Source organism: Solanum pennellii, chromosome 9 (assembly GCF_001406875.1).
Source record: "Solanum pennellii chromosome 9, SPENNV200".
Taxonomy (NCBI): Eukaryota; Viridiplantae; Streptophyta; class Magnoliopsida; order Solanales; family Solanaceae; genus Solanum; species Solanum pennellii.
In genome coordinates this window covers 77,366,121-77,377,919 of record NC_028645.1, presented here as the reverse complement: position 1 = coordinate 77,377,919, position 11,799 = coordinate 77,366,121, and the positions used below count along the sequence as shown (strand labels likewise).

General features: G+C 33.0%; 3 protein-coding genes and 1 non-coding gene across 4 annotated transcripts; 1 reads left to right on the top strand and 3 right to left on the bottom strand.

The window, feature by feature from the left end:
* On the top strand, positions 1-4,107 carry LOC107029520 (sugar transporter ERD6-like 7). The gene is made up of 18 exons (XM_015230948.2): positions 1-326; positions 488-550; positions 1,141-1,230; positions 1,329-1,388; positions 1,480-1,545; positions 1,646-1,711; positions 1,943-2,018; positions 2,109-2,173; positions 2,261-2,353; positions 2,436-2,516; positions 2,607-2,691; positions 2,820-2,863; positions 2,953-3,015; positions 3,099-3,158; positions 3,252-3,305; positions 3,436-3,495; positions 3,566-3,680; positions 3,773-4,107. Exons 1-18 carry the CDS (start codon positions 135-137, stop codon positions 3,889-3,891), a joined length of 1,452 nt encoding a protein of 483 aa, XP_015086434.1. The 5' UTR covers positions 1-134; the 3' UTR covers positions 3,892-4,107.
* Positions 4,108-5,402: 1,295 nt separating this feature from the next.
* On the bottom strand, positions 5,403-5,897 carry LOC107030429. The gene has a single exon (XM_015231710.1). It carries the CDS (start codon positions 5,895-5,897, stop codon positions 5,403-5,405), a length of 495 nt encoding a protein of 164 aa, XP_015087196.1.
* Positions 5,898-7,818: 1,921 nt separating this feature from the next.
* Positions 7,819-7,891, bottom strand: TRNAV-UAC. Its single transcript has one exon. It is a non-coding gene; the product is annotated as a tRNA-Val (tRNA).
* Positions 7,892-8,345: 454 nt separating this feature from the next.
* Positions 8,346-11,305, bottom strand: LOC107029612. Its single transcript, XM_015231043.2, has 4 exons — positions 10,322-11,305; positions 9,105-9,312; positions 8,884-9,013; positions 8,346-8,806 (listed from the first exon to the last, which is right to left on the bottom strand). The coding sequence occupies exons 1-4, from the start codon at positions 11,203-11,205 to the stop codon at positions 8,544-8,546; spliced, it is 1,485 nt and encodes a 494-aa protein (XP_015086529.1). The 5' UTR covers positions 11,206-11,305; the 3' UTR covers positions 8,346-8,543.
* Positions 11,306-11,799: the final 494 nt, after the last annotated feature.

Below are 11,799 nucleotides of genomic sequence, written 5' to 3'. Positions count from 1 at the left end.
TGCAAACATTTCCACCAGCATATAAACTACGCATATGATGCTCATCCATAAACTCCCTTTTTTTCTTGATTGCCTCTAAAAATATCTTCTTTCTTAATTTTCTATATTTTTAAGGCAAAAGAAGAAAAAAAATTATGAAGGAAGATATAGAGCAAAGTGAGAACAGAGTAAATGAAGAAATAACAACTCCTCTTATAATTCAAACAAATAAAAGAGTAAAAGAAGAAAATGTTGAAAATGGATGTTATGAGAAGAAACAAGATAGGTGCATGGTTTACCTTAGCACATTTGTGGCTGTTTGTGGTTCATATTCTTTTGGATCTTGTGTAAGTTCACTACTTCATCACACGGTTACTTAACTAATAGTTACGTTTTTACAAGAGAATAACTGTTTTATTAGTTGAGTGATCATCTGAGAAATCAACTGTCTTATTTGATTGTTGTTAGTGTGTATAACTTAAATCCTTCGTTGTTTTCCCCTTTTCAGGCTGGATATTCATCACCAACACAATCCGCCATCAGAGAGGATCTTAACTTGTCTATAGCAGAGGTTAGATTCAAAGAAAAGATTTAGTTCGTTTTACTTTCCTTTTTAGTTCGTTTTTAAAAAAATGTACTTTTTCCTTTTTTGGCATTTTTTAATTTTAATTTTTCATGTGTCATGTTTTGGTACATTTTGCATATATTTAGTTCAAGACCATAAAATTGAATTTTTTTTCCCTTAAACTTCGTGTCAAGTTATAACGATCCATAATAAGTGAGATTAGTAACTAGGAAAATAAGGCAGGCAATATGCTATAATAGGGTAACTACACATAGTGTAAGAATTCGTATAGTGTCAGTATATAAGTTAAATCCTTCGCTCATTCACTTGGTTAGGTGAGTATTCTTGATTCGATTAACTAGAAAATGAACTACTTCTGAAGTACTTCTGCTGATCAAATGATAAATGAACTAGTATTAGAATGAAGTATTTGTACTGGTGTTAGAACACTAACATGATGTACTCAAGAATCTACATTGGTTGGAATTCTTCCGTTCTTAATGGAATATCGAATGTTCTTTTGTATTGGACTATACGTTGAATGTGCTTTTGTATTGGACTATACGTTGAATGTGCTTAGCATTTTTGCAATACAGTTCTCGCTCTTTGGTTCAATATTGACATTTGGTGCAATGATTGGAGCAATCACAAGTGGTCCAATCGCTGATTATATTGGTCGTAAAGGGGTAAGCAGAGGGAAAATTCTTACACCAGTATCATCCATGTTCACATATCGTCGTTATACAGCCTGATAATGATGTATGTATATGTAACACACAAACAGGCAATGAGAATGTCAAGTGGTTTCTGTGTTGCTGGATGGTTAGCCATTTACTTCGCTCAGGTTTATTACAAGCTCTCTTATCATATTCGCGACAGAGGAATTGCTTCGTAGGTCTTATGAACTGATATGATTATTTTTTGACTTCTTCAAGGGAGCACTTGCTCTGGACATTGGAAGATTGGCAACAGGATATGGAATGGGAGTTTTCTCTTATGTGGTACGTTAATCGGTTGTTTTATTAATATATCCAACTATAGTTATGTGTTCAAACTTCTTGGTTCTGTCAATTGTCATTTACCTTGACAACAATGAATCAGGTGCCGGTATTTATAGCTGAAATTGCACCTAAAGATTTACGAGGAGCTTTGACAACCATAAACCAGGTAACTTGAACTTGCTATCTGTATTTTTTCTATTGTTTATCAGCCAGTCTATATCACCGTTTCTTTAACTGAGATAACTTGAAACAATGTGGTTACTTCAGTCTTTGATAAAATGAAGATAAGCTAAAGAGAAAGAAATATACTATACTTCTATAGGGTATGGAGTAGATATTGTTGTGGTTGCCTCTTGTTTATCATACTGTTGACTGTTTGTTGTATCTAAACCGCCAGCTGATGATATGTTGTGGAGTCTCAGTTTCCTTCATTATAGGAACTATGATGACATGGAGGACGTTGGCGTTAACAGGTTTGTTTTAGCATCAAGTTGTATACAGAGAAATAACCACAACGACCAATGTATTCAATGATCGATAAGAGTTTGTTTTTCTTTTTCCAGGATTAATTCCATGTGCTATTCTGCTTTTCGGTCTATTTATCATTCCAGAGTCACCTAGGTGGTTGGTGAGTTAGAAAAACGAATGTTTAATAGTGTTTATACGGTCAGTAAAATCAAGAAAATGACATTAATATTTCGATTATATGTAATAGGCAAAAATAGGACATCAAAAGGAGTTTGAACTTGCACTACGTAAACTTCGAGGCAAAGATGCTGATATATCCGAGGAGGCAGCTGAAATCAAGGTTCATTGTTTTCAAAAACTCAAAGTTCAGTTTCTTTCAGTTTTCGGAGTTCATCTAAGGCTTCCTGATCTGTCTGTGACAGGATTATATAGAAACACTTGAAAAGCTTCCGAAAGTGAACTTGTTTGATTTGTTCCAAAGAAGATACTCGAGCTCACTTATAGTAAAGTTCCTTTCCTACACATTGTTTTTTTCGATATTTTGGTAGCTGAAACAGTTGGTTAATTTTTACTTATGATAAATCTATGGATAGGTGGGAGTTGGACTTATGGTGTTTCAACAGTTTGGTGGAATCAATGGAATCTGTTTCTACACCGGTAGCATATTTGAGTCCTCAGGTACGTACGTAGCATTCCCTCATTGTCAGATATCAGTTCACACTTGCGATAAGAAACACAGGACATTCAATATTATAATAATGCTTAGAACTTGAAACCTCACTAACCATATTGTATTTCTTTTCCAGGTTTCCCCTCTGATATTGGAACTATAATCTATGCAATTATACAGGTTTCAACTCTATGGATGTTAGATATCTCCCTCTTAAAGCTTGGTGTTATAACGGATAATTCACTTTTTTACTTTATTTTCTTCATCAGGTTCCCATCACCGCGTTGGGTGCAGCCTTAATTGACAGAGCTGGAAGGAAACCTCTTTTATTGGTACATCTCGGAAAAGAAAACCATTTTCTTGAGGATATTACATGTTGCAGTCACAGAATATAATCATCGCGATATCCTTGCAGGTTTCAGGAACAGGACTTGTCATAGGCTGTATACTAACAGGAATCTCATTCTATATGAAGGTCAACATTATATAACCAAAACTGCTTAATATTCTTATTATATATCTCAAAAACACTTTGACGAAAAAAATTAAATTATTATTGGAGCTGCAGGGACATGAAATGGCAATAAAGGCAGCACCGATACTTGCTGTAACAGGCATACTGGTACCATCACCGTCCTTTCTAAAATTGTCCCCGACCCCAACGCTCCCTCATTTCAGTTTATGTCTAAAATTGTCCCCGACCCCAACGCTCCCTCATTTCAGTTTATGTAATACTTGTTCTCAAACGCCAGGTCTATATCGGTTCCTTCTCAGTAGGAATGGGAGCAGTTCCGTGGGTTGTGATGTCAGAGGTATGTTAATCTATACCATCCTGAATCCTCCAACTAACATTTTTAAGGCTAAGAAACGCCTTTCGTACAGATATATCCTATAAATATTAAAGGTGCTGCTGGGAGCCTTGCAACACTAGTGAATTGGTTCGGAGCATGGGCGTGCTCCTACACTTTCAACTTCCTAATGACCTGGAATTCTTTTGGTAATTAAACAGTCGTCAATCGTTATCACAAATATCATTTCTAAAGACGAGATATTTCAACTCACATTAGTTAATTTTAACTGTTTTTTCAGGTACTTTCGTTCTGTATGCTGCAGTGAATGCACTGTCCATATTATTTGTGATAAAGATAGTACCTGAAACCAAAGGAAGAACTTTGGAACAAATCCAGGCTGCTATTAATGCATCATAAAATACCTTAGCCTTCATCGATTCATCTTTCGTACTGAAATTTACTTTATCAGAGAGAGTTGACACAATTCATGTTGTCGTTTGAAACTACATTCGATCTGATTCTCATCCTCAAATTTAAGACATTTGAGTGTTTGTTGTATCATGGATCACATATTTTCATTTGTACTCATTGATTCATCTCACTTAAAAGAAGGAGAATTTTAAAGTTAAGTGACATTCTTGCATGAAACAAACGGACATATATACCATATAAATTGAGACTGAAAGAATAATAGTATGTATTTATTTGGCCAAATACATAAACAGATCGCTAAACTTGTTGGGTATTTCCCATCAGGTACTTCAACTATGCTATTTTTGAATCATCCATAACTTGTTCCATTTAAACACCGGTTGTTGATGTGGAACCAGATTTTGTAAGGAGTATTGACAGATGATATATATGTTGTTCAAGAACTCATTAGTCCAATTGATTAAGAAAATGTTCGAGAATAATTGTGTTTTATTTCAAATCATTTGAACATATTAGAAAACAAACGAGACTAACACAGTTCGTTTTCATTCCTTCAGTCAAAATCATTACAATAAGAACACAATCGAAGACATCTACAAAAGAAAAGTCAATCAAAGTCGGTCAGTAATGTTTAAAAGGACCAAATTATGGGTGGTTCAATGATTCAACAGGAAAATGTCGTAATTGAGATACCTGGGAAAAAAAACCCAACAAGTTTAGAAATTTGATTATGAGCTCGGCTTAATTTATTTTGTTAGGGATTGTTGGGCACACCAATGGGGAATCTTAATTGTTTTATTCAGTAGGACACACATATAAATCATTGAAAATTACAGTCAACTATATACAACAAAATGAAACGAAACAAAATGAAAAGAAATTTTATGCCAAAAGCTTTTAGCCTGCAGGGTAAAATTCTTAAATGGATCAAGTAACCAAAGAAAATTAAAAGGAAAAGGGACATCAAAAATAAGTAATCACATTCGATATTTACACTAAATCAACTTTTGTTAATCGTTTATAACTAATTAATACTACTACTCCATTTGTTCCATTTCATGTAAAATTAAAAAAGAAAAATAAAGGATTAAATCTGCTACAAAAAATAATTCAACTTCATTTTGCTTTTTACCAACATTATTATATAGCCATTTCAAATCTCATAGTAACATAAAACGAAAAATTTCAAAAGTCAATTTTTTCTTTTCAAATTCCATATTCAATCAAACAAATCCACAAAATAATAATAAACAAAAACATACTATATAGTATTATTTACCTCATTATATTACTAATTCTAAATCAAATATATTTCCCCATATACACAATAAGATCATTCATCTAAAAGAAACAAGATCACCACAAACACAATTTTTTTAATTTTTGCATGACACACACATTTTTTCATTAATTCTTCATGCAAAATCCGTACTACGTAATAGAAAAAAAAATTACTAATCTACCCTCACTATCAATCCATCAGTATAACTGCCATTTCAAGATTCATCTTCTTCTATGATCATTATAATTTCCTCTTTACCAGAAGACGAAGAAGAAGAAGAAGAAGACGGATCTTTTTTTCCATCGATAAACTTTATTCGAACTCGGACATCACTTTCTTCACTTGGACGTATACGTTCAACAATAACCTCCGGGCGATTATTTTTCACACTTGCAATCTGCAACCGTCCATTTTCCCGCACTATTTCTAGATCAAATCTTGGCCGTCCCTTCTCGTTCAAACTTGATAAAAGTGGCGGGAAATTTATAACTGTTGGTGAAGGTGAACTAGTACATTTTGTATTTGATCTTGATCTTGATCTTCGTTCATCTAATTCATCGAAACTGCATTTTGATTTCTCGTTGAAGCTCTCAAACCCTAGGCTTTCTGTAATTGTATGTAATGAAATGTTGAGTAGAGGCTTACGATGATAATCATCAATGGGATATGACTCGATAAATTCGAATTCGTCGTCGTTTTTGTTCTCCATAATGAAGAACCGATGTTAAAAGAAACAAAAAAATGAAGAAATAAAATGAAGTGTTGATCGAGTAGTATTAAAATTGCAAGTATTTAAGAAGCTGAAAGAATTATTCAAAAAGCGCGCGCTAAGTCGTTTTACCGTTTCGGTTATAATCTTTACGTTGTGTGGGCCCCAACTGTGAACTTTCTTTTTTTGAGTTTAAAATTTCGGAGAGTAATAGTCTCATTACTATATCATAACTCGTGTTGGTTAACAGCAATTTAATTAGGGCAAAGGACAGTAAAATTATCATTTATCTCTTATAAGTTTATAATTAAAGAAATCTCTTAAACTGATATAATAATATAAGCGGTGATACATTAATATGATGCGCGAGATACATTAATCGTTAAGTAAGATACATTATATTTTATACATAATATACTAATATGATGCGTGAGATACATTAATTTGATGCACTGATACATTAATCTGATGCGTGAAAATAAGAAATTTTGGAGATTTGTAAAACTAATAGGCGATAATAGTAATAAGAGAACTTAAAGTGAAAATTCTGGCATTTTTCCATTTAATTAGTGGTAGTTGTGTCATAGTATAGTTTTTTTTATAAAAGAAAAAAAGAACTTTTATTAATTTTATTTGGTATTTAAAGAAATTAGAACTTTATAAGTGGTGTGCAAAAATCGAACCGACCAATAAATCAAATCGAAAAAATGTTATTGAGTTATTGGTTCGATATTCGGTCTTTACTATTGCATTATTGGATAGCCGATCATCCAATAAGACCATAATAATTTACAACTTTATCCTTCATAAATATTACTAACTAGATATCATAACTATATCAAATTATTAGTACTCTACCCACTTCAGACTAAGTTTGCAATTATAGCTATTTGATTTTAGTTTTAATTTTAGTCTTATTAGACTATTTGATTTTAGTTTTAATTTTAGTCTTATTAGACTATTTGATTTTAGTTTTAATTTGTAATTGTAGGTTGAAGCTTTTGCAAGTTTGTAAAGGTCTGTAATTTGATTAACTTAAGAAATCCCATTTTATGTTTCAACGGTCATGACATGTAATTATAGCCTTTGAACTATACTTTCTCTTATGGATGGACTTTCTCATTATCTTTCTTGTTTCACTATATCAAATCATTTAGAGAAGCGAGAAGTCATATAATATTTTACGGACATTTTCTTATGGGGTAAATCGAAAATCGAAGCGATAACGATAAAAAATCGATAAATCAAAAATCGATAAAAATATCTTATTGATTTGTTATTGGATTAGCATATTTAAAAATAAAAAATTGATAAACTGAACCGATATTACATAAAAGCGAACACAACCTATCGATGCACACCCAGTGATTAGGTTATGAATTATTTTAGCTTATTTCAAACCAAATAATCTTTTGAACAGGTTATGTAATTACCTGTTTATTTATTTAAGGGATAATGCACAAGTACCCCCTCAACTTATGTCTGAAATCTCAGAGACACACTTATACTATATATATACTAAGGTCCTATTACCCTCTTGAACTTATTTTCTTAATAATTTTCTACCCTTTTTCGGCCTACGTGGCACTATCTTGTGAGCCAACGTTGGTTAACTTTTTAAGCTAGTGCCAAGTAGGTCGAGAAGATGTAGAAAATTACTTATAAAATAAGGTTGGGGGTGTGGGGGGTGATAATAAGACCTTTGTATAGTATAAGTGTGTCTCTGAGATTTCGAGCATAGATTGAGGGGATACTTATGCATTTTCCCTTTATTTAACTCATTTCAATTCACATAAATTCAATTGACCCAGTCTGAGTTATGAACACTAGCCTACTTCCCATTTTTTCAAAAAAAAAGTAATTGGGACATTCGTTTATGAAAATTCATCAAGAATTAAGAAAAAGTAAGAGATAATAAAAGTGTTGCTGCCCAGGATCGAACTGGGGACCTTTAGTGTGTAAGACTAACGTGATAACCACTACACCACAGCAACTTATGTTTCACTTTGTAGTCCTACTAATATTATAGAAACGTAATTCTTCACCGTAAGCACACTGTCATGATTTGTTGAGAAATGTGTAATGTAATCTATGGGTTCACAGGCCTTATCTATGTATTAAGAGACATGCTCGTTTGATAGGGTGTATAAGAATAATGTTGAATAAGGTGTATAAGTTGTGTTGACATTAGTTATACAATGCAATGTTATTTTTAGTACTCCAAACCAAACATTGTGTAACTACTACCAACATTACTAATCCATATTCAACGCTATTGTTATACACTCTACCGAATGACACCTAAATATTTGAGTTTCTACCGTTAATAATTGGTGTTATGGAATCTATAAACTTCAAATCTTGAATTTGCCTAAGGCGAGCTTATCCTAAAGAAACCGACAAATTCATCAAGCTGGATAGGTAGTTGAGCTCAAACTGCTTTAGATATGTAGTTCAATCACAAGTTGTGTCATATAAATTATGTCATCTATTCCTTTTACATCTTCCTTTTCTAAAGCAAGGTGTAATGAAGTGGAAACAACACTTTTCCCACCCTAAAACATATCTTTCTTTACAAAGAACAGAGAAGAAAGCATAAAGCCATGCATCAATCACAATAATTAACAATCTACCTATGTTTATTTTTCATGTGTCTATTTTCCATATACCCTTGTTTGGATTTGAATGAGTAATCCTGACTACTTTGTGTTTCGAATCCCGCCTTTTCTTGTTGACGTATTCGTGAGGAACAGTATCTACTTTTACCAAATCAACTTTCACTATGTGGTGATCAGATGTTCCTTTCGAGGAGAAAACCGAGTATGATCCTGGAACAAACTTGTATGGTGAATCGGATGATGAAAGTATGTAATCCACTCGTGTTCCATACTTGCACGTTCCTTGCACGCCTGTATAATTTTAACAAAATTTGAGCCAACAATACAAAACGATCATCATATAAATTGAAACAGAAGGAATATCTTACTCTGTCCTTTGGCAATCATGACAACAGACTCGCATTCCCCAGCGAAATCCTTAGCATCTGTATATTCTTTACTCTTCAAATACTTCATTACTTCGAACTTTGGTATTGGCTTTCCCACCTCTTCATAATACTGCAAAACGACAATTCAAACAGAATGAGGAAAGAAGCAATATGTGATTTGATTTTCTTTTTCTCGAATTGGGATCTGTCATGTATTTTACCTTTACAATTTCTGTCCACCTTTCTGTAGAGTAATCTGTTTCGTCAAGAGAATTTAAACCCCCGGCTAAAATGTGTGGCTTATCAGATGATTGGATTATTGCATTAATCTGCTTCATTCGCCAATTCTCATCCAAGTGATCAAGGTGTGTACAGAAGAAATTTAATTCTCCAACTCGAGGAACGTCAATTGTTGCCTTCAGAACATTTCTGCATTCACCATAAAAGATTAACCTTCTTCCATTCAGATACAATAATTTCTCTACATTTCGCGCTATAGTACTGTGCTTCTCTTGTAAAATTGAATCAAGTGCTTATATACATGTTGACAAATAAATGAATACTATCCTAAGATCTGCGCAAAATGAACTGCCAAACTCAACTACTTGCGGTAAAACAAGACATAATACATAAACACTCTCAAACTTGGCCTCAACTAGTAACTTAATACTCCAGCTTTTGAGTATGTCCATAAAGACACCTCAATTCATCTCCGTTACAGTGTCAGTTGAACACTTACAAAATAATCATCTAGACAACTATAAACATCTATGTTCCACGTCAGCATGAGGTGACGACACAACTAGGAAAAGTTAGATTGTATAGTTGTCAGTTGAGACCAAGTTGAGGTATCTAGATGTGCATTCTCAAAGTTAGAGTGTTTACTTGCCAGCTATAGCCAAGTTTGAGTGTTTGCTTATGTATTAATGGCAAAAAAAAAAAAAAACTAGAAACTTTGACACACACATTACATGAGAGGTTTTAGACCATACAAGTGCTCTTAACAAGTTATTGTATCTGATAAAAAGAAAAACGGATTTTCTGTCACTTCGGTGAGATATTATACTTCATAAGTAATAAAATACTCTGTACGCGCTAAATTAGCTGGCTATAATTTCTATATTTTGCTAAAACTTTTGAGTTAGATGTCTTTATTAGTTCATTCATTTTTTCACTTTAGGTTGGCATAAGTTTGTCATGACATAGAAAATACAGTAAGGTCCAACATGGATCACACATAAAGTACTTATGTGAATTAAATATGAAATAACTAATTACAAAGTTCCTGCAGCACAAGATGCTCTGCCATGAAAAATCTGTTTGCATAGTTTCAGTTTAGTTAAATTATTAATTTATATGATCGAAAATCTGTCAACACTACTGAATTGTATCATTCAACGTTGACGATGTAAAAAATATTTATACAATCATATATTACCTGAAATCGGAGTCATCAAAGATTTTTTGAATATTCCATGACTTGATTGGCCATTTTGACATAATAGCGTTACCATATTCAGGTGCCCAGCTCTCTGCAAATACATAATTCATCCCCAAAGCATCAGCTAAATCCGATAACGGCTTCATACCTTTCTCTTCCTCTGCTTTAACATCTTGCAAAGCCAGAATATCCGCATTCAATTCTCTCAATACTTCAAGAACACTTCTCGTAATTCTATAGCTTTGACAATCAATTCGAGGCATACTCACAGTAGACCTTAACGGAGATTTTCCTCTACATATCCCACTCCCTGAAAACCTCTCACTATCACATCCCAAAATCCTCAATTGCCCACTTTTCTTCAGAGATATTTCATTATCTGGTAAATTGATCGAAACCCTTAACTTCGATTTCGAGAAATTTTGTCTTTTCAACAAAAGCGTATCTGTTTCTTTCGTCGGATGAAGAGGTGATTGTTTGAGTATACTCTTAGGTCGATCATTCGCTGATTTCACTCTTAAATTATAGTAATCACTCATTTTACTAGCTTTTGAATTCGAAAATTCATCATTTTCAAAATCAAAACTAGCTGATCTATCAGAACTACTCCTTGGAAGTGCCGGCGCCATGGAGAAAAGCGCAGCATTAAATGTAGCTACTCGTATTGTTCGTCCAGTTTTAGAACGATTCAATTCGCCATTACTTGGATGAATTGCTGCTGACCCATTTGAATTTGATGGATCAATTTGTGAATGAGAACTTGAATTTGATTTTCCCAGTTTTTTCACAGTAATTTTGATTTTGTTCTTTGAACGGCAGCGTATTGGCCACCGGAGACTAAAACAGAGGCGCTTCAGCTTTTCGTTGAGGACTCTTAGCATGACTTAGAAATTGGATTTAACAGAAATAGTTGACTGAAGAGAAAGAGTGATATACTTGCACTAAATATAAGTATTGTGATCAATTCGGAGTTAATACCTCATATGGTCACTCAACTTTGCACTATTCTCTCAGAAAGTCACTCAACTTTCAATTTTCCCTCAAAAGTCACTCAACTATCCACTCTTTTCTCAGAAAGTCACTCAATCTATTAAATTATTTTTAATTAAAATTTATTGATATTAATTATTTATATAACAAACCAAAAATTTTAAAAAATAAATTAAATCATGTAGTGATCCACCCACCTAACCCGACCCATTACAAAATATGATATGACCCATTTTATTTTATCTTTAATCCTAAATTAATCTAATCCAAATTCAAGGTTAAAGAGAGGGATTAATTTAGGATTAAAGATAAAATAAAATGGGTCATATCATATTTTTTAATGGGTCGGGTTAGGTGGGTGGATCACTAAATGATTTAATTTATTTTTTAAAATTTTTGGTTTGTTATATAAATAATCCCTCACTTTAACCTTGAATTTGGATTAGATTAATTTAGGATTAAAGATAAAATAAAATGGGTCATAT